Source organism: Mobula birostris, chromosome 18, assembly GCF_030028105.1.
Source record: "Mobula birostris isolate sMobBir1 chromosome 18, sMobBir1.hap1, whole genome shotgun sequence".
NCBI lineage: Eukaryota > Metazoa > Chordata > Chondrichthyes > Myliobatiformes > Myliobatidae > Mobula > Mobula birostris.
Window position 1 is genome coordinate 58,162,198 of NC_092387.1, and position 27,389 is coordinate 58,189,586.

General features: G+C 43.8%; 1 protein-coding gene across 1 annotated transcript in view; it reads left to right on the forward strand.

Moving 5' to 3' along the window:
• Positions 1–27,389, forward strand: part of LOC140212144 (dual oxidase 2-like) — a 124,559-nt gene that overhangs the window by 37,483 nt on the left and 59,687 nt on the right. Inside the window, exons 14-20 of the mRNA XM_072282757.1 lie at positions 5,590–5,708; positions 10,343–10,480; positions 12,151–12,270; positions 15,201–15,394; positions 18,383–18,568; positions 19,623–19,848; positions 24,942–25,035. Coding sequence (XP_072138858.1) covers positions 5,590–5,708; positions 10,343–10,480; positions 12,151–12,270; positions 15,201–15,394; positions 18,383–18,568; positions 19,623–19,848; positions 24,942–25,035 — 1,077 coding nt within the window. The remainder of the gene's footprint in view (positions 1–5,589; positions 5,709–10,342; positions 10,481–12,150; positions 12,271–15,200; positions 15,395–18,382; positions 18,569–19,622; positions 19,849–24,941; positions 25,036–27,389) is intronic.

Below are 27,389 nucleotides of genomic sequence, written 5' to 3' on the forward strand. Positions count from 1 at the left end.
CCAAGGTAAGGACATGTTCAGCACAGCTTTGTGGGCCGAAGGGCCTGTATTGTGCTGTGGGTTTTCTATGTTTCTAAAACAGAATATGGAATGTAGTCTAACAGCTCCAGAGAAAGTGCGGTGCAGCCATATAATAAAGTAGATTGTGGAGTCAAGAGTCCATCCTATTGTACTAGGGAACCAATCAATAGTCTAATAGTAGCAGGGTACAGCCATCCTTGAGTCCGGTGGTATGTGACGGCAGGACTTCTTTCGCCTGCCCAATGGGAGAGGGGAGAAGAGAGAATGTTTGGGGAGGGTGGAATCTTTGATTATGCTGGCTGCTTTACTGAGGCCTTTCTGTAAGACCCACTTGGGCATTAAGTGAACTCCAGGTGGAGCAGACCACTCAGATGCTGAGACCTGTTCTGTGTTCAATATCATGGCTGGCTTGTGATCCCAATAACATACTGCTTTACCCTTTAATATTTTAGTTCCTGAAACTATCAATCTCAGATTGACAAACAGCAACTGAACGTGCAGAGAAGAATTCCGTGTTTCTGAAGCACTAGAATACACTTTTTTTTTGTTCGAATTGTATTCTTGCATATATTACATATAATTTCAGAGAACATCTGTATGGAATTGTGTACAATCCCGGAGGCCTGCCCTGGAACTGGAGGACAGTGCGTGTGTGCGGGTGGGTGGCCAGGAGGGAGGACCCGAACGGGGCTTGTTTTGCTGTTGTTGTTTTTGTTGCTGGTGATGTTGTTCTGCCAGCCATTGTGGGCACGCTATGTAGATGCCAGAAGGTGTGGCTGCACGTGATTCCTTAGGTTGTGATAAATAAATGAGCCTGAATCTAATTAATGTTACATTCCTGTTTTACATATTATTGTTGTTTATCTGCTGTTATGTATCTGTGATGCTGTTCCATGTGAGTTTTTCATTGCTCCTATATGTACAGTTATTTGTGCAGATGACAATAAACCTGACTTTGACTTTGATGCAGGATCTCAACCTGAAACGTTGACAATTCCTTTTCCCCGCAGATGCTGCTTCAGTCTCTCCAGCAATTTGATTTTCTCCTCGTTTCGTTGGAATTTCTTAATTTCATTCCAGAAAGCACCTGATCCTTTTTTTCATTCACTGGTCCCTCAATCCTCTATCAGTGAAGATAATGTACCTCTCTCTGCTCATTTGCTTCCGTTTAACATTTTGGTTGCACTAATCAAATTATCCCTTCAGAGAGTGCCAGACGAGGGCAGCTTGTTCATGGAATAGGTGGAAAAGTATGATGTATCTCACACACACACACACACACACACACACACACCTGAAGGAGCTCAGCAGGTCAGGCAGTATCTATGAAGGAGAATAGATAGTCGATGTTTTGGTGTGTTATCCTTCATCAGGACTGGAAAGGAAGAGGGCAGAGGACCAAAACATTGATTTTCAGCATCTGCAAACCCTCTTATGTCCGCTTGATGCAGAAGAAGGCCTCAGCCCATCCTGCCCATTGCCAGTTGAAAAATCACTGCTAAGTCCGATGCCAGTTCTAGTGCTGTGGCTGTAACCCTGTCAGTCACAAGTCCTCGCCTACATTCTATTTAAATGTGGGTGTGGGTCCTGGTTACGTACAGTATTCCTCTCCGGCTGGGGTGAGTTATGCAGGGGAAATTTCTAAGATTTAGAAATATCAGCACCTGTTTCTGATGGACTCTGGTAACCAAGGTGCACTGCGGGTCTCAGGTGTAGCTCCTTGAGAGCAGCAGACAAGTAATGTTCTAACAGCAGGTTCCTGGACATTTAAACACAGCAGTTCAAGATTCAAGATTGTTTAATGTCAATTCCTGAGCACAAGTGTAAAGCAGAGTGAAATGCAGCACAAAAAAAATCCCACAAAAGATAAAGAACACAATAACGATAAGCTAAAAAAACACAATAAATATAAATACGTAAGTTAGCTTATATGAACAGATTGATTGTCCGTAAAGTGATGCTAGGCTGTATGTTTGGTAACTGAAAGGAAATAGTAAATTAGTGGTGGGTTAGTAGGTGGAGGTGTTGATCAACCTTTCTACTTGGGGAAAGTAACTGTTTTTGAGTCTGCTGGTCCTGCTGAGGATGCTACCAAGCCTCCTCCCTGATGGGACAAACAGTCCATGAGCAGGGTATGTAGGATCCTCCATGATGTTACTGGCAGCTTTCTGTATATATGTCCTTGATGGTGATTAGTCTGGCGCCAGTAATGCATTGGGTAGTTTTGACTACTCATTGCAGAGCTTTCCTGCCCACCGCCGTGCAGCTTTCGTCCCGTGCAGTGTTGCAGCTTATTAGGATGCTCTCTACTGTGCAGCTGTAGAATGATGTGACTACAGATGTGCAAAGCCCAGCTCTCCTCAGCTTTCTTGACTTTGTGGAGGGTGTTCTGGGATCCTAGGAGTTTGCAACTGCCCACAGTTTGCTGCTGATGTAAAGAAGGGTGTGAATGGTGTGGGTTCTTAGTCATAGTCATACTTTATTGATCCCGGCGGAAATTGGTTTTCGTTACAGTTGCACCATAAATAATAAATAGTAATAAAACCATAAATAGTTAAATAATAATATGTAAATTATGCTGGTAAATTATGAAATAAGTCCAGGACCAGCCTATTGGCTCAGGGTGTCTGACCCTCCAAGGGAGGAGTTGTAAAGTTTGATGGCCACAGGCAGGAATGACTTCCTATGACACTCAGTATTGCATCTCGGAGGAATGAGTCTCTGGCTGAATGTACTCCTGTGCCCACCCAGTACATTATGTAGTGGATGGGAGACATTGACCAAGATGGCATGCAACTTAGACAGCATCCTCTTTTCAGACACCACCGTCAGAGAGTCCAGTTCCACCCCCACAACATCACTGGCCTTATGGATGAGTTTGTTGATTCTGTTGGTGACTGCTACCCTCAGCCTGCTGCCCCAGCACACAACAGCAAACATGATAGCACTGGCCACCACAGACTCGTAGAACATCCTCAGCATCGTCCGGTAGATGTTAAAGGACCTCAGTCTCCTCAGGAAATAGAGACTTCTGAAGTCAACAACCATCTCCTTTGCCCTGTTGATATTAAGGAAGAGGCTATTTGCCTGGCACCAGGCCTCAAGCTCTTCCACATGCTCTCTGTAGGCCGCCTTGTTGTTGGTGATGAGCCCCACTGCTGTTGTATCTTCTGCAAATTCGATGGTTTGATTGCTCAGATGTTTGGCCATGCACTTACGTGCGATCAGAGAGTACAGCAATGGGCTCAGCACACAGCCCTGGTGGTCATCCATGGAGAGAATGATGGGGGAAGGTGAAGCGGTTGTGTATCCTATCTGAGCTCTGTTTGTTAGGAAGTCCCACACCCAGTTGCACAGGCGGTTATTTAGACCAAGGGGCAGGAGCTTCTTCACTTAAGGTTTGTGGGACAATGGTATTGAATGCTGAACTGAAAACCAGATACAGCATTCTGACATAAGTGCCCTTGTTTTCTGGGTGTGTCAGGGCCAGGTACACGGCAGATGTGATGGCATCTGTCGTAAAGCAGTTTTCTTGGTAAGGAGATTGGTGAGAGTCCGATGTGACATGAATATGGAGCTTAGTTAGACTTTGACCACTGAAAGTACACCAAAGGTAAGCCCACGTACTTTAAAAAGCTTTTTGGCAGCTTTACAGGTATTGTGAGGGATGCTTAAGAGGCACAGGAGAGGAGAACCTGGACAGAATCCACTTTATGTGTAAAGGTGCCTGTCTGATCTCCTTCGTTACCCAGGTGATACCGGTCAGCTATTGACGACTCTCCTTGCTAACTCACCCTCGACCGATTCCCTTCACCATGGTTTCAGCAAATCATTCATTTGTTGCCTGTTGCCTGCAGAGCCGAAGGCTTGTGTTTTTATTTGCTCTTCAGCTACAGTCTTTGTGTATGATCACAGGCCAGATCGATGTCCCATAATAGACCAGATCATATAGATCGGCCAGTATTTACCCTGCCTGACAGCAAGTCCCTTCGATGGCTGCTAATTGGCCGCAAGTACTGTCTTAACCATTAAGTAATGTAAGTAACCATGCAGCACAATAGTGGTGTGAGGAAGAGCATCTCCGAATGCACAACACATTGAACCCAGTGTCCATTACCATCACCCCCTCCCTAACCTTATGATCTCTCCCATAATTAGTCAGAATGGGATGCCTGTAGGAATTAAGAGTTTAATGTTTTCAAATCAATCTCCAGTGATAATGAATTAAGAAATGACAGTGCTTGTACAGATGTCTACGTCACTTGGTTCACAGTGGGGTAACAATGTTAATCTGAAGATCTACCTCAAGGAAATTCTCTTGTGCATAGCCCAAGGGTACTTTCTGCTGCAGAAATGATCTTCCATACATTAATGACTAGGATGTGAATGTATGATTAATAAGGCTGCAAATGACATGAATATACAAAGCATTGTCGACTGTGGTACCAAGTCATTGGGTATATTTATAGCAGGAGTTGATAGGTTCTTGATTAGTAAGAGCACGAAGGTGATGGGAAGAAGGCAGGAGAATGGGGTGGCGATGGACAATAAATCTGCCATGCTGGAGTGGTGCAGAAGACCCAATAGGCCCAGTGGCCTAATTCTGCTGCTTTGTCTTGTGGTCTTACACCCAGTGGCCACTTTATTTGTTACCTCCTGTACCTAATAAAGTTGTCACAGAGTGTATGTCCATTGTTCGTTGCTGCTGTGGATCATCCATTTCAAGCTTCAATATGTTGTGCATTCAGAAATGCTCTTCTGCACCCCACTGTTGTAACGTGTGGTTATTTAAGTTACTGTCACCTTCCTGTCAGCTTGAATCAGTCTGACCATTCTCCTCTGACCTCTCTTCGTAACAGGACATTTTTCCCCACAGAACTGCTGCTCACTTGATTCTTTTTTGTTTATCACACCTTTCTCTATAAAATCTAGAGGCTGTTGTATATGCAAATCCCAGGAGATTAGTAGATCCTGAGATCCTCAAACCACCCCATCTGGCACTAATAATCATTCCATGGTCAAAATCACTTAGATCATTTTTCTTCCACATTCTAATGTTTGGTCTAAACAACAAATGAACTTCTAGACCATATCTGCATGTTTTTATGTATTGATTTGCTGCCTCATGTTTGGCTGGTTAGACATTTGCATTAACGTGCTGGAGTACAGGGGTACCTAATAAAGTGGTCACTGAGTGTCTGATCTAAAATTGACGGCATGGTGGATCGCATGATAGGTTATCTAATGCTACAGTTACTTGTAGATCAGTTGGAAAGTTGGGCAGAGTGTTGGCAAATTGAAGGGTAGAATTTATTCTCAACAAATATGAAGTGAAATATATTGCAAATTTAAATAGAGGCAAGAGGTAAACTGTGTGTCACCAAAGACTGCTGTTTTGCTTTTGATTAAAGATTTGTGGAACATAATGTATTTTCATTTTCTGTGCCGGGAAGTGGGATTAGCTAGATTCCTCAACAATGACCCAGCAAGTATCGGAAAGCCAATGAGTCTCCCTTTATGCCAAAGCTCCCTTTATAAAACCCTTTCTGATTTTTGCATTTGATTTAGATTATTCACAACTGAAGAAGTTGATAACATTCTGAATACTACATTTTTTGATGTCCTGGTGAAGGCCTTAAACACTAATGAAAGTGAAATTCAGAAGGATGTCTTTGTCTTCAAAGCTGGTAAGTGATTATGGTAAAGAACCGGGGTCAAAGACCTTTGATTGTGGGTTTAAACTTAGAACATAGAACACTACAGCACAGTACAGGATCTTCAGCCCACTATGTTCTGCCAACCTTTTAACCTACTCTAAGATCAATCTAACCCTTCTCTTCCACACACCGCTCCTTTTTTCTATCGTCCATATGTCTAACTAAGAGTTTTTAAATATCCTTAATGTATCTGCCTCTAACACCACAATGCATACCATGCTCCCACAACTCTATGTGTAAAAATAACTACCACTGATATCCCCTTTTACATTTGTCCAATCGGCTCATAATTATGCCCCTGTCACTGGTATTAGCCATTTCTGCTCTGCAAACGGTCTCTAATTAATCACTCCATCTATGCCTTTTATCATCTTGTACACTTCTCTCCAGTTGCCTCTCATCCTCCTTCACTCCAATGGGAAAAGCCCTAGTTCACTCCATTTTCCCTCATAAGACATGTTCGTGTGAATCATGGTCTAAGTTCAACAACCCCTTTCCCCAACAAACCCCACCACTTTATCCTGCATAAATCAATGCTTGAAACCTACCTCTTCACTCAAGCTTTATTTTAAACTATCATCGATTTCCTTGAATGCCGATGTTGCTGGCATTTGTTGCCCGTTCCCCATCTCCCTGAAGAATGAGGATAAGCTCCCTTCTCAAGTTGCGGAAGTCCTTCCGGTGAAGCTGCTCCACCACGATGCTGCTGGGGAGAAAGTTCTGGAAGTCTGAATCCAACAATAATGGAGGTCAGGAGGTGGCACTGTAGTGTAGTGGCTAGCGTAAAACGTTACTGCACCAGCGATCGGGGTTCAATTCGGCTGCTGTCTAAATGGAGTTTGGATGTTCTCCCTGTGTCCATGTGTGTTTCCCCTGGATGCTCCAGTTTCCTCTCATGTTCAGAATCAGGTTTATCATCACTGACTTACTATATGTCATTAATTTGTTATCTTGTGCCAGCAGTTCAGTGCAATACATAAAATATGCTATAAATTACAGTAAGAGATGTATATAAAACACAAGTAAGCAGTACAAAAAGGCAGCAAAAATAGTTCATCAGCCATTCAGAAATCTGATAGCTGAGGGGAAGAAGCTATTCCAAAGCATACAGATTAGTGTTAGCAATTTATGGGCAAACTACATTGGCACCATAAACGCGGCGAAATTCTTAGACTGTCAGTTGTTGACACAAACAACACTGCACTGGGTGTTTCGATGTATGTGTGACAACTAAAGCTAATCCTTATCTTTTATCTGAGTCACAGTAGAGCTACTAGGACTTGATGTTTCAATCCCTATAGTAAGTTGGCACTCACGATGTTGGTAGTGGGCTTGGATTGGTGACAAGGAGGGAGGGTAGGTACGTCATCGGGGTCATCGGGTGGGCACCCTCCTTCTTTGACGTTTCATTGATAAGCCCACGACGTCTTCAGAGGGCTCAACGGTAATGTGTTGCGACTGGCTTTATATTTCATGCCATGATGCATCGCAACGGGAAAGGGAGCCAGCAGGTGGTGATAGTTCCCCAGTACCTATCACCATCCTGGTCCTTGGTGTCAGAGGTCCCAGCTTTGGGCAGCAAAGCAGCAGCATGCCAATGCATCCTGATGGTGCAGGGAACCTTTGGTCTCTTCATGTGGTTTGGTTCCACATTTTGACTGTATGCCTGTGGTGGCCTCAGGATGTGTTATTCTATTCTGGCAATTCCAAGCACTGTAGGAATTCCTTCTTTTGGGTGACATGCCATTCAGAGGTGGAGATGCGTCTCTACCAAAGGAGGTGTAAGGCTTTCCTTCCCTCCGCTAGCCTGCAGGTCACCATTGGGCAAGATGTAGCACCTGCTTAGCCACCCCCCCCCATGATCAGGATCATGTGAAGCCATCGGAACAGGTAGTAGATTGTCATATGAGCAGCTGGTGCATGTTTGATTTTGAATTTACTTAAATCTTACAACTGTCCCACAACATGAGGGAGTAAAAATCTTTGTGCTATGACTCCGTCGCAATGTACAGACATGTGAATTTGTTTGTCTCATGGCTTGTAGAAAGAAGCTATTCTGTAGCCTGTTGGTTCTGGCTTTAATGCTGCGGTACCATTTGCCAGACAGAAGCAGCTGTGACGGTTTATGGTTGGGATGACCGATGTCCCTGATGATCTTACAGGCCTTTTTTATGCACCTGCTGCTATAAGTTTCCTCAATGGAGGGAAATTCACATCCACAGATGTGCTGGGCTGTTCGTACCTCTCTCTGCAGTGCCCAGCAATCAAGGTTGGTGCAGTTCCCGTACCAGGCAGCCAGTCAGAATGCTCTCAATAGTGCCCCTCTAGAAGGTCTTGAGGATTTGGGGACTCATGCCAAACTTCCTCAGTCACCTGAGATGGAAGGGACGCTGTTGTGCTTTTTTTGCCACAGAGCCGGTGTGTACAGTGCAGGTGAGATCTTTGTAGATGTGTATACCGAGGAACCATGACAAGTCATGGTTATGCAACCACTGATGCCAGGCAGACAATCTCTGAAGAGTATTGATAAAGGCCGGGGTCTCCTGTATTGTGCCTTTACAAACCCCAGCCTTTATCAATACGTGTCAGAGATTGTCTTCCGGGCATCAGTGGTCGCATTCAAGAAGGCAATGGCAAACTACTTTGGTCAAAAAATTTGCTAAGAACATTCATGGTCATAGACCATGATCATATGACAGACAACATGCAACAAAATGAATGAATTAATCATTCAGAGGACTGTCTGCTCTTTCTGAACTTTTGTCTGGAGATCTCTCTCCGGAGCCAATATGAATTCCTCAGCAAATACACATTAGGAATAATGGAGGCACAAGGTATTCTGCGGGTGCTGGAAATCTCCAGCAACACACACAAAAGGCTGGAGAAACTCAGCAAGTCTGATAGATCTGATAGAGAGAAATGAACAACCAATGATTCAATGTCTCAGCCTGAAATGCTGACTGTTTATTTCCTTCACAGATGCTGCCTAACTTCTTGAGTTCCTCCAGCATTTTACATGTGTGTTCCATCCTTAATGCCTGTTATGCTGCTGCCATTTGGGGCAGCAATGAAGATCCTCCATCTCTGGCAGTGTTCAGGACTTCTTCCATCGTGTCAGTAGCTTCCTCTTGTTTTCACTACTGTCAGTCATGCAAGTCCCAGTGGAAACTCAGGAATATTGTCACACCCAGATGTAGAAGGATGTTTCATTGCCATTTTTGTCACAAATATTGTTTGACCAATCAGGGTTGTTAGCCCTGAGCTGAACCCCCGAAGCTGGAGGACCGGTGGACCACTCTTAGTCTGGCCTCTACCCTTTAACCTGTTTGGTATGATAGGTAGATAGATAGACATACTTTATTGATCCCGAGGGAAACTGGGTTTCATTACAGTTGCACCAACCAAGAATAGAGTATAAATATAGCAATATAAAACCATAAATAATTAAATAATAATATGTAAATTATGGTAGATGGAAATAAGTCCAGGACCAGCCTATTGGTTCAGGGTGTCTGACCCTCCAAGGGAGGAGTTGTAAAGTTTGATGGCCACAGGCAGGAATGACTTCCTATGACGCTCTGTGTTGCATCTCGGTGGAATGAGTCTCTGGCTGAATGTGCTCCTGTGCCCAACCAGTACATTGTGTAGTGGATGAGAGACATTGTCCAAGATGGCATGCAACTTGGACAGCATCCTCTTTTCAGACACCACCGTGAGAGAGTCCAGTTCCATCCCCACAACATCATTGGCCTTATGAATGAGTTTGTTGATTCTGTTGGTGTCTGCTACCCTCAGCCTACTGCCCCAGCACACAACAGTAAACATGATAGCACTGGCCACCACAGACTCGTAGAACATACTCAGCATCGTCCGGCAGATGTTAAAGGACCTCAGTATGAGTGACCCTCCCAAGAGCCAAAGCATAAAGCCCTGACTCCAGCCAACGTAGCTCTCAGGGTCATTGAGGCACAGAAGCTTCCAAACCCTCTTGTGGAATAATTATGTCACTGTCATGTTATTACATGTTAGGTAAACATCTTTTATTAGAACAACGATAAAGTCCTTTATTGGCTTTTATGTATTTGACTATCATTGAAAGTGCCAGGTTGTGGTAATACCACCTTCCCCCCAACTCCCCCCACAGTTCCACAGTCTCTTGGTCAACAGTTGCCATTCATAATGGCAAGCTTCCCCAACAAGTTTCTCCCTACCTTTCAAGAAAACCCCTCTCTATAATTCCAATTCTAAAGCATGCAAGCTTTTTCATTTCAGATTAGCTGAGACTAGAACTAGAAGTCTTAGGTTTATGATGGAAGGTGAAATCTTTGAGAGAGAATCTTCTTCACTCAGAAGATGGTGAGAATGTGGAACAAGCTGCCGGTGAGAGTGACAGATGTTGGTCCTATTGTAGCATTTAAGAGAAGTGTGGATAAGTACATGGATGGGGGAGGTGGTGTTGGTGGTGTTTGGAGGGATATAGTCTGGGTGCAGGTGGTTGGGACCAGGTCGAAGATCAGTTCGATATAGATGGGCCAAATGGCTTGTTTCTCTGATGTGATACTTCACGACTCAATGACTAGTGCTTGCTTATTGTTTTCCAACAGGGGACCCATGCCAACAGCCAAAGCAGTTGACTGTTGATGATCTGGAGCCTTGCACGGACCCAATCGCCTTAAACTATTTTGAGGGAAGCGCAGCTCCCTTTGGGATTATTATTGTGATACTCTGCTGTTTACCACTGGGTCAGTGAACACCTCTCCTCTTCACACTAAACACATTCTACAGTTCAGAGGTTACTTTTAGATTGATAGAACCTGCTTAAGATACACAAGTCAAAAAATCCAGAAGTAATTCATAGAGTCATACAGCATGGAACCAGGCCCGTTGGGACAACAGGCCCATGCTGACCAAGATGTCCCATTTGCCAGTGTTTGGCCCTTACTGCCTGTTATGCTATTGACGTTTAGGGAAGCAACGTAGGCCCTCCAGCTCTGTCTGTCCATACCGTCGGACACAGATAAAGAAGGATTCTTCATTGCTGCTTCCGTAACAATTTTATTTGACCAGCCAGGGTTGTTAGCCCTGAGCTGAACCCCCGAACCTGGAGGACTGGTGGACCACCCTTAGTCTGGCTTCTACCCTTTGACCTGTTTGGCATGGTGACCCGACCAAGAGCCAACACATAATGGCCTGACTCCAGCCAACATAGCTCTCCAGGTCATTGAGGCACGCAAGCCTCCAAACCCTACGACAAGGTTGTGATCCTCTTGGAGGAGTGTTTGGCCTATCACCTTCTAATCCTTTCCAATCTATGAAACTGTCCAACTGCCTTTTAAATGTAGGAATGGTATGGTAACATAGTATTTCAAGCAATCACTCTGCCTTGCCAGTGATCACCGATCAGGGTTCGATTCCAGCCACTGTCTGTAAGGAATTTGTTCTCCTCATGAAAGAAGGTGATAACAGTAGTGAATGTAATTATATTGGAGCAATATTTGCAGATCAGGAGACAAAATGTGAGGGAACCAGCTACGGAAGTGAAATATCAATTACTGCTTAAACAGTAAATCGTTTAGATTCATTGACTGAGTAAGTGTGTAGTTGTTTAAACTTGCAACTAACTACTAAAATAAGAAGTTAACTGTTAATTTTATGCATAGAAATGGTTGATGATTGGCATGTTTCTTTGTTCTGAGGGGGAACCGTGTACAGCATGCATATCCACTCAGTGGCCACGATTTTAGTTACACTTGTACACCTGTTCACTAATGCAACTATCTAATCAGCCAATCACGTGGCACCTCCAGGCATAAAAGCATGCAGACATGGTCAAGAGATTCAGTTGTTGTTCAAACCAAACACCAGAATAGGGAAGAAATGTGATTTAACAGACTTTGACCGTGGAACGATCGTTGGTGACAGACGAGCTGGTTGAAGTGTCTCAGAAACTGCCGATGCAGGATTTTCATGCACAACAGTTTCCAGAGTTTACAGAGAATGGTGGGAAAAACAAAAAAAACTTCCAGTGAGTGGCAGTTCTCTGGGTGAAAATGCTTTGTTAATGAGAGAGGTCAGAGGAGAATGGCCAGACTGACTAAAGCTGACAAGAAGACAACAGTAACTCAAATAACCACGTGTTACAACAGTGGTGTGCAGAAGAACATCTCTCAATGCACAACATGTCAAACCATGAAGTAAATGGGCCACGGCAACAGAAGAGCACGAACATACAGTCAGTGGCCCCAGGACGTACCTAATAAAGTGGCCACTGAGTGTATTCTTTAAGTGCATGACACACAACTAGCCTTGTGAAATACTGCTAAATATGGAAGAATTCAGTGTCAGACTGTTTATTTGTCAAAGAATGGTTCAAAGATTTATGAAGACATGCAAATCATGCTTTATTTTCCAGTGTGCCTGGTGCCTGCTTATGCAGTGGCTCTTTACCGTAAAACACAGTTCAAGAAACTGCAAAAAAAGAACAGGCAGGCATCTGTAAGGAAGAAGGCTGAACCCGGTGCAGGATTCAGAGGTAATCCAATCCTTGTTTTTACAGGAGGAAAGTACTTTGGTATCGAAAGATTGTGGTCAAAGGAGCTGTGTGCTTTCATTCCCTAACCTTCTTATCAAGTCAATGTCAAGCCCAGACAATTGTGGTTCCCATGAACCGTCTGGGCTTACTTTAAGTACAAATTTTTGAATAGATGTTAGATAATCTCTAGACTGAACAGCGTATGAGGAAAATAAGATGAAGAATATGTTGAAATAATATTCAAAAATGCTGCCGGACCTGTTCTATGGACCACAATTGATCTGGCACCTTCCTTTGGAAAAGATAAGAAAGGAGGTAATCAAGGGGAGATGTATATTGAAATGAATTACGAAAGACAGAAACTGGAAACAACACACACACACACACACAAAGCTGGAGGAACTCAGCAGGTCAGGCAGTATCTATGGAGGGAAATTAACAGCCAATGTTTGGACTGAGAGTCTCCTTCAGGGCAGGAAAGATGGAGGGCAGAAGCCAAAGCATAGAGGTGGGGGAAGGGGAAGGAGTACACGCTGGCAGGTGATAGGTGAGGCCAGGTGAGGGGGAATGTGGGTTGGGAAGAGGAGGAATGTGAGAAGGTGGGAGGTGCTGGGTGCAAAAGGCAAAGGACTGAAGAAGATGCCAGTAGACCATGGAAGAACGCAAGAGGAATGTGAAGGTGATGGGCTGGATCATCTCATGAGGGTGTCGACTCAACAGCCAATAGATTATTTAGGGGTAATTTTTAGTTGAGGCTCCATAAGTGGGAAGGATGTGGCAATCTTTAATTATTTCCAGAGAAATAGCATGAATAGAACATGGGAGAGAGGATGGTGATGTAGAATGATGTAAACCTAACCATAAACTATGCTTCTCTCAAGGGGAGGTGTCATTTTGGACTAGGGGGTTCACAATGTTTGGCCCTGATGCTTCTTGTATCCCATCCAATCGGGTAAAACTCTCGCACCAGACTGTGCCCACCCCCAGCTAAGTCTCATGTTCTCTACCAGGTGCAGGGTAGAAGGATTCAAGCACTAGGTACAGTATAAGGCTTCTAACATTCTGCCAGGCTTGCCACCACAGCTGCTCCACAAGAAAACCACCCAGAGACTTCACTAATGGCGTTCTGATTGCTCACACTCAAAATGTCTGATGATCAGAGCACTGAGCAGCACTTGAAAACATTGATACAGCATGGGGCGAAGGATGTAAAACTGTTCAGTGACACTCACACTGTTTACCCTGAACAGAATACCTTCTTCCTGCACATAATCCTTATCCCTCCGTTCCCCACACATTCATGTCTTTATCTAAAGGCTGCTTAAACATCACTGATGTATCTGCTTCCACCACCGCACCTGGCAGCCTGTTTCGGGCTCCTACCACTTTTAGTCCTGCAAGAGGTCCTGATGAAGGGTCTCGGCCTGAAACGTCGACTGTTTACTCTTTTCCATAGATGCTGCCTGGCCTGCTGAGTTCCTCCACCATTTTGTGTGTGTTGCTCAGATTTCCAGCATTTGCGGACTTCCTTGTGTTTGTGATTTACCACAGCCTTGTTGTTGGGTTTGGAGGCTTGCGTGCCTCAATGATCCAGAGAGCTATGTTGGGTGGAGTCAGGACTTTGTGCTTTGGCTCTTGGTAGGGTCACCCATGCCAAACAAGTCAAAAGGTAGAGGCCAGACTAAGAGTGGTCCACCAGTCCTCCAAGTGCGGGGTTGAATTTAAGGCTAACAATTCTGACAGGTGAAACAACATTGAAGAATCCTTCTGCATCTGAGTGTAACGGTATTCCTGAGTCTCCATCCGGGACTTGCATGACTGACAGTAGTGAAAACTGAGAGTAAGCTACTGACACAATGAATGAAGCCCTGAACACCGCCAGAGATGGAGGACCTTCAATGCTGCCCTAAATGCCAGCGTCATAGTGGGCAGTAAATTAAACTAAACAACTGTTTGGGGGAAAAAAACTTGGCCATTCAATCTATATATTTTATTAAAAATTAACTTAAAATAAAGTAATAAAAAAGTAAGCAATCAGTGTTTTGGTGGAATTCAATGCGCCATTTCAAATCAGTTAGAGCATAGAGCTGATCTGCTAGATATAAAATGTGTCCATCCACCATTTGACAGAACCAGTACACTGCACACAATTGTGTTCACCTGTAATCTGCCCCTTATGGACACAGGGACACGAGCCCACTGACATCACCTCTTTTATTTGAGTCTGAAAGTATTTTATATTGCCTCAGTTGTCTCAAAATTTGACTCAAAACTAATAGACACAAAGGGAATGAAAAATAACTTCGAATATCTTTAGGAAGGATATATTGAAATGGATAGAAGTCCATCATAGACCAATCAGTTTGATAACCAATGGTTAGTTTACAAGATGTCATTCCTCCATTACAATGCTATTATAGCACCAGTGACCACTGTCTGTAAGGAGTTTGTATGTTCTCCCCATAACTGCTTGGGTTTCCTCTGGGTGCTCTGGTTTCCTCCCACAGTCCAAACACATACGGGTGTTAGTAGATTAATTGGTCACGTAAATGTGGGCGGTCGAGGGCTTTGCCTGGGCCATCTGCCTGCCTCTCCTCTGGGGATGTATTCACCCCAGGTGTCCTTGGAAAGGAGCATGCAGTCACGATGAGTACAGTGGGGGAAGCTTTGAGAACAGCAGGCCCCTGCAGGGAACTGACTGTTTAATGGACAGTAGTAATCATATTTAAATTTGAATTTTTTACTGTCTTGTAAAGAGTTGATGTCTGTATTTCGTATATTTTTGAGTGAATGAATTTTTGTAGTTTTGTAAAAAAATTGGGCAGTATGGGCTTGTTGGGTCGGGAGAGGCTGTATCTCTTAAAAAATAACCTAAGCTGTTATTCCCTTAAATATAGGTGACTAACTCCACCATCTGTTCCATCCTCTAGTCTCTGAATGGCAAGGACCCAAGGAACCACTTCGACCGGTAGACCTTTGCTTCGATTCCAATTATTGCATCAGGGTCCTGGACAGCAAGCACTCCCTGACCCGCATCATTAATCTCACCAAGGACATGCACATTATCACATCTAACAGCGATCAGAGGGTTTTGCTGCTTAAAGTTCCCAAGGAGTACGACCTAGTGAGTAGCTCTGCTTGTTATCGACTTCCTGCGCCTCGATGTCATTGAAACATCGCAGTTAGCGTAACGTTTTACAGTGCCAGCAATCTGGGTTCAATTCCCGCCGCTGCCTGTAAGGGGTTTGTACGCTCTCCCTGTGACCGTGTGGTTTCCTCTGAGAGCTCCAGTTTCCTCCAAATAGATACGAATAAGCAGGTTAATTGGTCAGATGGGTGTAATTGGGCAAGAAGAATCTGTCACCATGCTGTATCTCTAAGTAAATAAAGAACTGCAGCACAGAAACAAGCCATTCAGCCCATCTAGTCCATGCCAAAATATTACTCTGCTAGGTCCATCGACTATAGCCTCCATATCCCTCCCATCCAGCTGGTCTGAGCTTGATACTCCAGCAGAATCTCCAACTGATCTTCTTAAGCATATCTTTACATCCCTCTATTCCTTCATCTCCTGAGAATTTATCCAGCTTCCCCTGAGTGACGTATCTGTTACTCACCACCACAGGTTACTCTGCCGGTCTCCCACATCCCACCACTCTTTGGGTCGAGGTATTTCATTGTGTTTCCTGCTGGATCCATTGACAGCTTCCTTACATTTCCAGGATACAATCGTACCAATGGTTCAGTAGTTCCATTTAATATCAGAGATGTATACAGTACACAACCTGATATTTTTACTTTTTGCAGACCCCCATGAAACAGAAAAAAAACAAAGATGAATGTCAGAAACACCAAAAACCCAAAGCTCCCCTCCCCTCCCACACACAAGCAGCAGAAAAACATCAACTCTCCCCCCTTCCCCCACTTGCCTCAGCAAAAGCACCGACCTCCCTCCTCTCAACATGCAAGCAATAGCAAAGCACCCAGAGAGACCATGGTCTGGAGTCCATCAATATACGACAGTCCATCCCAACACTTCGGTATCTCAGACAGTCCCTCTCTCACCTAGCGAGGGATCCGGCTATAGAACCTCCCAAGCTTGTTCCACAGTTCGCTAAGATCTTGGCCTGTGCCTCACTTACCTCCCTGTTTCTTATAAGCCTTGAACCTACATAAACCCATCCATCTCACCCCGAATTACTGACTCACCCTCCAAAGTTCTGCAGAATCGAGAATTCCATAGTTTCACAATTGTCTGGGGCACTCAGCTAACCTCTTACTCTGAAACCATGGCCCATGGTCACAGATTTCTCATCCAATCTGCATTTACCCTGACAAGCTCCCTCATAATCCAATTGTTTCATTACATCACCTCTTGTTCTTCTAAGCACCAATAAATATAATCGGTAAGTTCATGGTGTCCAAGAAAGGACCAAGTACTGTACATTGCACCAAATCCGCTGGTGATACAAAGGAAAACAAAAGCGCAGGACAAAGAAGGGACATTTAATAGAAGTGTACAAAATTATGAAAGGAATAGGTAGGGTAAATGCAAGCCTGCTGTTTCTGTTGAGATTGGGTGAGACTAGAACTAGGGGTCATGGGTTAAAGGTGAACGGTGAGATATTTAAGGGGAACTTCAGATGGTGTTGGGCACATGGCCAAGTGGTTAAGGCATTCGTCTAGTGATTTGAAGGTCGCTAGTTCCAGCCTCAGCTGTGGCAGTGTGTTTGTGTCCTTGAAGCACTTAACCACACATTGCTCTAGTGTCTGTGCGAGGAGTGATGCCCCATGCAGACTTCCAATCTGCACCTTGAAAATGCCCGACACAGACCTCTCATGGTCTGAGTTGACGTTCCCTCCCCCTCCCCTCCTCAGATGGCGTTGAGAGTGTGGAACGAGCTGCAAGCAGAAATTATGATATGCTGGTTTGATTTCAACAGGTAAGAGAAATTTGGATACAACCATGGATGGGAAGGGTATGGAGGGCTATGGCCCAGGTGTAGATTTTTGGCACCAGGTAGAATAATAGTTCAGTATGGACTAGATGAGCTGAAGGGCTTGTTTCTGTGCTGTAGTGCTCTGTGACTCTATAATTCCAGGTGAGCAGGGATCAGAGTGTTTCCAATGGGATAGGGATAGGTTCAAGCAATCGATTCACTGTTGTTACATGTGCCAACAGATCATTCCATGGATAGACACACAGAGTGAGTACAGAAACGAGGGTGGTACGTGTGGAACAAGCTGCCAGCGGAAGTGGTAGAAGCGGGTTCAATAGTAATATTTAAGAGAAGTTTAGGTAGGTACATGGATGAGAGGAGTATGCAGGGCTATGTCCGGGTGTGGGTATATGGAATTAGGCAGAAAATCAGGACAGCACAGACTCGGTTGGCTAAATGGCCTGGTTTTGAGCTGTACTGCACCATGACTTTGTGACTATGGTATGATGCAGTCAGTCCTTACTTAGTCAGCACTGATCCACTAGTTATAGATTGTCAACTTGGAAATGACCCATTCAACCCAACTCTCCAAGGAGTTGAAAAATGGGAGGACTCCCCTTTTACCCTGTCTCATTGGCACAGCAGAGAGATTCGCAGGTGCTTTATCTAATTGACAGTTTGTTCAGGCCTTGTGGCCTCACAGTGGACAAAGCATTTCTGTGGGACTTACCATTGCAATGCTCACTTCTATTCAGGATCATATCAGAGCCAACTTTTCTCATAAAATTCACACAAGGATGGGTCCACAAAGAAGGACAAGTCGAGCAGAGAGACAAGCAGCAAGACATTAATTCTTGTACTGCCTAGCCAATGATCCAAACATCTAGGCTGATACAGCACTACACTAGTCTCAATTAGACAAGAACTAATGTGTGCTTGTTTCTATATAATATTCTGTGATTTGAACACGGTGACCGAATTTTATTACAAATATTAGAAAATAAATACATATACACCTTATTCCTCAGCTCCATTCCATTACAATTACAGTGAAGAGTCTTGCATCCATTTGAGGATATTACACAAATGAGAGGGAATATTGGTTGATGATGAACATCTAACATAATAGTGTTATCTGTGGCTGTGCTGTTTCTGTCTCTCTCCTGTATTAGGTGCTGTTGTTTGACACAGAGGAGGACCATGACGATTTCATTGAGCAGCTGAGGCAGCAACTCGAGGAGAATAGAGCCCATCTACTCTTGAGTGAGACTAGCCAGAGAACGATCTTCAAAGAAGCAGTCACTAAACAGCAGCGAAGCCAGATTTTGGATACATTTTTCCGGAGGGTATTTGCACAGGTAGGACAGAAATGGCAAACTGAGGTGCTACCCAGTAGTTTAGTCACGCTGGGTGTAAATCATACTAGAGATGGCTTCTGAAGCAATCCAGGAATCTCACCCGCAAAGCCAAGTTAGTGACTACCAATTTAATGACAGAAAATGCCAGCTTTTGGTTGATATCTGTATGCATGAATGGGAAGTTGAATGTATAAGAAAATGCAAAAAAAAGTTTGCCTGATTTCCCAAAGCCACTGCCAGTCCTTTCCCTTCTCTACCAGATCAAAATTCCATGTGGCCTTACCCGAGAAACCTATCCAAGTATCTAGGCCGGTTCAGCAGTGTAGTACTGAGGGAGAACTGAAATTTCAAAGACGCATGCTCTCTGATGAGACATTAAACTAAAGGCACATCTACCCTCTCATGAGACTGTAAGACCATAAAATATAGGAGGAGAATAGGCCATTCAGCAAATTGAGTCTGACATTCAATCATGGCTAATTTCCTGCCTGTAAACCTTAATCACCTTTTCTAATCAACCCATCAAACTCTACCTTAGATATGTCCAATGACTTGGGCTCCATGGTCCTCAATGGCAAAAAATTCCACAGATTCACCACACTCTGAATCTGAAGAAATTCCTCCTCATCTTGGTTTTAAAGGGATTCTGAGGCTGTGCCCTGGGAACCTAGACTTTCCTACCGATGGAAACATGCTCTCCTCATTCACTCTACCCAGGCCTTTCAGTATCTGGGCAGGTTTCACAGTGATCCAGTTCATTCTTCCAAACTCCATTGAGTACAGGCTCACAGACGTCAAACACTAGATAAGAGATCCCATGGCTCTACGTAAATAGGGAGATTCTTTCTGGAACCCCAGCCAATAGTAACTGAAAACATGGCTAAAAGTTAAGTTCACAGGTGAGAACTGATTTGGGACTTTGCTGGCTGCAAATTGGTTGATGGATTTCCAGCTAGGTCAAATAACCAGCCTACACTTCACTGGCAGTAAACTGGGATGACCTGAGTTTTGGAAAGGTGATACATAAATGAGATTTCCTTTGTTTACGCTATAGGTTCTAGACATTAACAGATCAGATGCTGGGGATTTCAATACCGAGATATCGAGGAAGGCAAAGGAGTCACTGAATTGTGAACTAACACGGATAGAGTTTGCTGATGCCCTGGGACTGAAGGACAATTCCATGTTCGTTGAGCAGATGTTCTCTCTAGCAGACAAAGATGGAAATGGTTACTTATCCTTCAGAGAGTTCTTTGATATCTTGATCATATTCATGAAAGGTAAGGAGGAATTATGATGGTAACGCTGCTCTTCTTTCCAGCTTTTTCCGTCCCTGCAGATATTTGAGGGCCATGAAATGATCAAATAAACATCAGTCAGTGCTTTCAGATGGAGACACAAAAGACCGCAGATGCTGGAATCTGGAGCAACAAACAATCTACTGGAGGAGCTTAGTGGGTGGGCAACATCAATGGAAGGAAATGAGTTGAAATTGTAATTCAGTTCTGATTGGAGATTAGGGTTTCAGTTGATCATAAGGTAGGAGCAGAATTGGGCCATTTGTCCCATTGAGCCTGCTCTGCCAATCCACCATGGCTGATTTATTACCCCTTCCAACTCCATTCTCCTGATTTCTCCCTGTAACCTTTGACACCCTTACTAATTAAGAACCCATCAGCCTCCACTTTAAACATACCAAATGACTTGGCCTCACAGCCATCTGTGGTAATGAATTCCACAGATTCACCACTCTCTGACTAAAGAAATTTCTCATCATCACTGTTCTAAAGGGATGTTCTATTCTGAGGTTGTGTCCTCTGGTTCTAGACAGGTCCAGTATTGGAAGCATTCTCTCCACATCCACTTTATCTAGGCCTTTCTATATTCGATAGGTTGTAAGTGAGGACCCTCCCATATTGTTCTAAACTCCAGCGAGTACAGGCCCAGAGCCATCAAACACTCCTCACACATTATCCCTTTCACCCCGGGATCATTCCAGTGAACAACCTCTGGATCCTCTCCAACGCCTGCACATCCTTTTTTCGATGAGGAATTGACAGTTCCTTTCCCTCCACAGATGCTGCTTGACCCACATTGTTCCTAAGGAAATTGTTTGTTGCTTTCTGTTGAATTGTGTATAATGGGATTTCTGATACACTGTGCATCAGAGGTTATTCATTCAGGACCAGCCCACAAAGCAGATTCCAATAGCTTAATTGTAATTGATTCTCATAAATATAGGGTGTGAGTACTGAGCTCATTATCAGATATAATTGGAGCTTATGTAGTGATTAGCTTTATTTGTCACATGTATATCAAGACATTGAAACATACAGTGAAATGTGTCATTTTTGTGTCAATGACCATTCCGAGGATTGTGCAGGGGGCAGCCTGCAAGTGTTACCACATTTCGGTACCAACATCGCACACCTATGATTCATTAAATCCCTAAGCATACATCTTTGGAATATCGGAGGCAACAGGAGCACCTGGAGGAAACCCATACAGTTATAGAGAGAATAGACAAATTCCTCACAGAAAGCGGCAGGAATTTTTTTTTACATTATGAGAACACTCAGTCCTCTTTTATTGTCATTTAGAAATGCATACATGCATTAAGAAATGATACAATGTTTCTCCGGCGTGATATCACAGAAAACAAGACAGACCAAAGACTAACACTGACAGAATCACATAATTATAACATATAGTTACAGCAGTGCAAAGCAATACCATAATTTGATGAAGAACAGTTCATGGGCACAGTAAAAAAATAGTCTCAAAGCCCCCGAGTCGATCGACTCCCGAGTCCCCGATAGTGGCGGCAAAAGGGAGAAATTCCCTGCCATAAACCTCCAGGCACCATCAACTTGCCGATGCCTTGGAAGCAGCTGACCCCGGCCGACTCTGAGTCCATCCATCCAAAAACTCCGAGCTTCCAACCAGCCTCTCCGATACTGCCTCCCGAGCGCCATCCTCTGCCGAGCACCTTCGACCTCTTCCCCGGCCGCTGAAACACGCAAAGCTGAGGATTTCAAGGCCTTCAGCTCCAGAGATTCCGGTTACCACACAGTAGCAGCGGTAACAAAGCAGTTATTTCAGAAGTTTTCCAGATGTTCCGTTATGCACTCACGTCTATCTCCATCAAATCAGAATTGTGCACGGTCCCCTACTTGACAGATAACAGATATTCATCACCGGAGAGGCCGCGCACGCTGCCGTCGCGCCGCCATCTTCTCCAATTAAACACCGATTGGTGATCGCTGGCATAGCAAAGCAGTTGTGCTGACTATCATTAGATGGACAGCACTATTTTGCAGCTCTCTTGTGTGTGAGGACACAACTTAGCGCATGGGACACCACGTCTGACCAGTCCGTCATTTATTGAAATTGACTGAATTCACATTAATGGCATGAGGGCAAAGAGCAGTGCTTGACACATTCTGAGCTTGTGTGTCACTGTTCCTGGTGTAAGGAAGGCAAATGCAATGTTAGCATTCATTTCGAGAGGATTAGAATATAAAAGTAAGGAATAATGTGAGGCTTTATAAGGCATTGGTCAGACCACACTTGGAATATAACGAGCAGTTTGAGACCTCTTTTCTGTGAAAGGTTGTGCTGGCATTGGAAAGAGTCCTCAGGAGATTCATGAGAATGATCCCGTGAATGAAAGAGTTAATGTATGAGGAGCATGTGATGGCTCTGGGCCTGTACTCACTGGAGCTCAGTAGGATGAGAGGGTAATCTCATTGAAACCTATCTAATATTGAAAGGCCTTGACAGGGTGAACATGAAGAGAATGTTTCCTATAGTAGGGAAGTCTAGGACCAGAGGGCATAGCCTCAGAATATACGGACATCCCTTTAGAATAAAGATAAGAAGTAAATTCTTTAGCCAGAGGCTGGTGAATCTGAGGAACTTATTGCTACAGATGGTTGTGAAGGCCAAGTCACTGGGCATTTAAAGAAGAGGTTGATTGGTTTGTGATTAGTAATGGCGTCAATGGTTACAGGGAGAAGGAAGGAGAATGGAGTTGAGAGAGATAATAAAGCCATGATGGAATGGCAGAGCAGGCTCGATGGGCCAAGTGGCCCAATTTTGTTCCTATATCTTTTGGTATTGTGTTTCCTTTAGCACACATACAAGATGTGTAATCATGTGTAAAAGTCCTATGAATAGAAAGCATTTTTTAAAAACTTGTTTGCGATGCGAAGATGAGATGAAACTTTAGCTCTTAATTTAGGAACTTCTAAGTATCTACAATATAAAGTTATAGAATTACTCCATGATATTCTATACACTGCCATCTCCGGTATGGATGTAGTCCAATTGGAAATGGCACTTAATGCAAACCATTTGCTTAGAAAATCTAAAAGTTAATTTGTGAATCACAAGATGCTGCAATGATTTTGATTGTGCAACTAAGCCCTGAACCTCAGCTGGATATTTTCCGGAGAAAGGTTTAACTAGAATAAAGGTGCTCTCTAAAGCTCTTCATATTATTTACTAATAGTTCACACAAATGCGTCACTTTTTCAGTAATAGAATGATCATGCACATTGTTATTGTTTGCTAAATACTTGAGAAAAATGTCTTTTTTAAAGTCTATGAATTAAGTGCTGTTAAGTGGGATAAGTGTAGATGTGTATTTAATTGTTAGGCAGTCAAGGTGGGCAGAAGGGCCTATGTCTGTCCTCAGTGACTCTAACAAATTCCTTCTTACATCGATGTGAATGAAAATCAATAAATCTGCAGATGTGGAGGCAATATCTCTGTCGTCATGCCCACTTTGACCACTTCGCACTAAAATGGACACTTCTTGTTCTAATTCTGTTTTCTGTAAAAAAAAGTGTAAAGTTTATTACGCAGCATCAGCCTCCACATCCAACACATTATCTTCTGCAACTTCTGCCGTTTCCAAAAGGATCCCACCTCTAAACATATCTTTACCTCTCCACCCTCTCTGCTTTCCACAGGGATCGCTCTCTGTGTGATTCCCTTGACCACGTACCTCCCCATTAATCTCCCCGCTGGTACTCATCCCTGCAACCAGCCAAAGTGCTACACCTGCCCATACACCTTTCAGGGACACAGCAATCCTTGCAAGTGAGGCAACACTTCACCTGTGAATCTGCTGGGGTTGTCTATTGCGCCTGATGCTCCCAATCCAGCCTCCTGTACATTGGCGAGACCCGTCGTAAATTGGGCGACAGCTTCATCGAGCATGTCTGCACCATCTGCCACAAGCAGGACTTCCCAGGGGCCAAACATTTTAATTCTGATACCCATTCCAGTTCCAACATGTCGCTCCATGGCCTCCTTGTGTGTCAAGACGAGGGCCACCCTCAGGGTGGAGGAGCAACACCTTATACTCTGTCTGGGAACCCTCCAACCTGATGGCATGAACATTGATTTATCCTTCCGCTCCCCTCCCACCCTTCTTCTATTTCTCACTCTGACCTTTCACTTCTTCTCACCTGCCTATTACTTTCCCTAAGTCCCCTCCTCCTTCCCTTCATCCTACGGTCCACTCTCCTCATCTATCAGATTCCTTCTTCTCCAGTCCTTGACCTTTCCCACCCACCTGGCTTCACCTATCACTTCCAGCAAGCCTCCTTCCCCTCCCCCTCGCCTTTTTATTCAGGCATCTTCCCCCTTCCTTCTCAGTCCTGAAGAAGGGTCTCAGCCTAAAATGTTGACTATTCTTTTCCATAGGTGCTGCCTGACCTGTGAGTTCTTCTAGCGTTTTGTGTGTTATGCTTTGGATTTCCAAATTCTGTAGATTTTCTTGTGTTTATGTGTAATTAATATTTTTTGTTTTTTCTTGTGAATACTACTTTTATGATGCTATGTGTCTCTGATGCTGCTGAAAGTTAGTTTTTATTGCATACTTGTGTATATGACAATAAACTGGAATTTAGATACTAAAAGTCTAAAATTTTTAAAAATGGAAAATACTAGAAGTACTCAGGAGGTCAGGAAGCATATGCAATGAGAGAAACTGAGTTCAGGTCAAAAACTCTTCATCAGAACTGGAAAAGGGAGAAACCATGCGAAGGTTTAGTTGTAGAGAAGATTGGGGAGGGATGGATAGGACAGAGGGAATATCTGTGATAGGATGAGACCAACTGGTTATTAAACATACCATTTAAAAGCAGATTATGCTTTCTTTTTTTCTATTTGGTGTTACATATAGCAGGGCTGAGGGTTATGGCCAGCAAATCATGTTTCACCAACAGAGAAAGAGAGAATGAGGCAGGTGGATCAATGGCCAGATCTGATTCAGATAAAAAGAACCAGTTACCTGAAATTGGGAATTCTATGTTGAAGGCTACAAAGAGACCAATACATTTGTCATGGGTTTTGTTTGCAGGTTCTCCTGAAGAGAAGTCTAAGCTCATGTTCCAGATGTATGATGTCGACGGAAATGGATTCCTATCAAAAGAGGAATTTTCTGTATTATTGAGGTAAACATGGATAGATTTCTTATATTTTGAGGACATTCTGTGTTTGTAAAGATGATTATTTGAGAGCTCACACCGTGTTATATGTGCAAGGGTTCAAGAACTAAAAAGAGCCTTCAACTTCTTCCATCCACACCAACAGCATCATGCTAAAGCCAACTTCATCACATGGGTCTCTTCTGTTGACATGCAATTGGCTTCAGTCTTTAGTTAATCATATCCCTGGGTGTTACCTAGCCAATAATGGGCAACACTGTGCCACAGTGCCCCAGGTAGTCAGGATCAGCACTGTATTGGAACAATATCAGATGCACAAGGCTGATTTTTGACCTGAAAATTCACCCGTTAAATTTTTGAGGAGGTGTAACATAAATCAAAATATTATTTTCCATACTTGCTGCCTGGCTTGCTGAGTTCCTCCAGCATTTTGTGTGGAATACTTTGATTTCCAGCAGCTGCATATTTTCTCTTGTTTGTGATAACACAAAATGATTGCAGACACAAAATAACTCCCAAAAGACCATAAACACAAGCGATTCTGTAGATGCAGGAAATCCAGAGCAGCACACGCAAAAAGCTGGAGGAATTCAGCAATTCAAGCTGCAGCTATGGAGAGGAGTAAACAGTCGACAATTTGGGCTGAGACCCTTCATCGGCACTGGAGAGAATGGATGGGGGAAGGAGCCAGAATAAGAAGGAGGGGAGAAGGAAAGGAGTACAAGTTAGTAGGTGACCATGGTCTATTCTCCTCTCCTATCAGATTCTTTTTTCTTTAGCCCTTTACCTCTTCCACCTATCACCATACAGCTTCTTACTTCATCTCTCCTCCCCCACCTACCCATTTTAACTTATCACCAGCCACCTTGTACTTCTTCCCCTCTGTCTGTTCCCTTCCAGTCCTGATGAAGAGTCTTGGCCAGAAATGCCGACTGTTTATTCCCCTCTACAGATGCTGTCTGACCTGTTGAGTTCCATAAGACCATAAGACATAGGAGTAGAATTAGGTCATTTGGCCCATCGAGTCTGCTCCATCATTTAGTCATGGCTGCTCCCTCCTCAGCCCCACTCCCTGGCCTTCTCCCTGTAACCTGTGATGCCATGTCCAATCAAGAACCTATCAAGCTTTGCCTTACATACACCAAATGACCTGGCCTCCACAGCTGCCTGTGGTAATAAATTCCACAAGTTCACCACCTTCTGGTTAAAGAAATTTTTCCGCATCTCTGTTTTAAATGGACACTCCCCTAACCTGAGGCTGTGCCCTCTTGTCCTAGACTCCCCCACCATGGGAAACATCCTTTCCCAATCTACTCTGTCTAGGCCTTTCAACGTTCAAAAGATCTCAATGAGATCCCTCCTCATCCTTCTGTATTCCAGTAAGTACAAACCCAGGGCTATTAAACGTTCTCGTATGATAACCCTTTCTTTCCTGGAATCATCCTTGTAAACCTCATCTGAACCCTCTCCAATGCCAGCACATCTTTTCTTAAATGAAGAGCCCAAAACTGTTTACAATACTCAAGGTGAGGTCTCACCAGTGCCTTATAAAGCCTCAGCATCACATCCCTGCTCTTGTATTCTAGACCTCTTGAAGTGAATGCTACCATTGCATTTGCCTTCCTCACCATGGACTCAACCTGCAAGTTAGCCTTTAGGGTGGTCCACACAAGAACTCCCAAGTCCCTTTGCATCTCAGATTTTTGGATTTTCTCCACACTTAGAAAATAGTCGCACATTTATTTCTTGTACCAAAGTGCATGACCATACATTTGCCAACATTGCATTTTATTTGCCACTTTCTTGCCCATTCTCCCAATCTGTCTAAGTCCTTCTGCAGCGTACCTGTTTCCTCAACACTACCTGCCCCTCCACTAGTCTTCTGATCATCTGCAAACTTGGCAATAAAGCCATCTATTCCATCATCTAAATCATTGATATACAGCATAAAAAGAAGTGGTCCCAACACCGATCCCTGCAGAACACTATTGGTCACTGGCAGCCAACCAGAAAAGGATCGTTTTTTCCCACTCACTGCCTCCTACCAATCAGCCAATGCTCTAACCATGCCAGTAACTTTCCTGTAATACCATGGGCTCTTAACTTGGTATGCAGCTTCATGTGTAACACCTTGTCAAAGGCTTTCTGAAAGTCCAAATATACAACATCCACTGCACCCCATTTATCTATCCTACTTTTAATGTCCTCAAAGAATTCCAACCGGTTTGCTGGCAAGATTTTCCCTTAAGGAAAGTACGCTGGCTTTGCCCTATCTTGTCCCATGTCACCAAGTACTCCATAACCTCATCCTTAACAATTTACTCCAACATCTTCCCAACCACTGAGGTCAGGTTAACTGG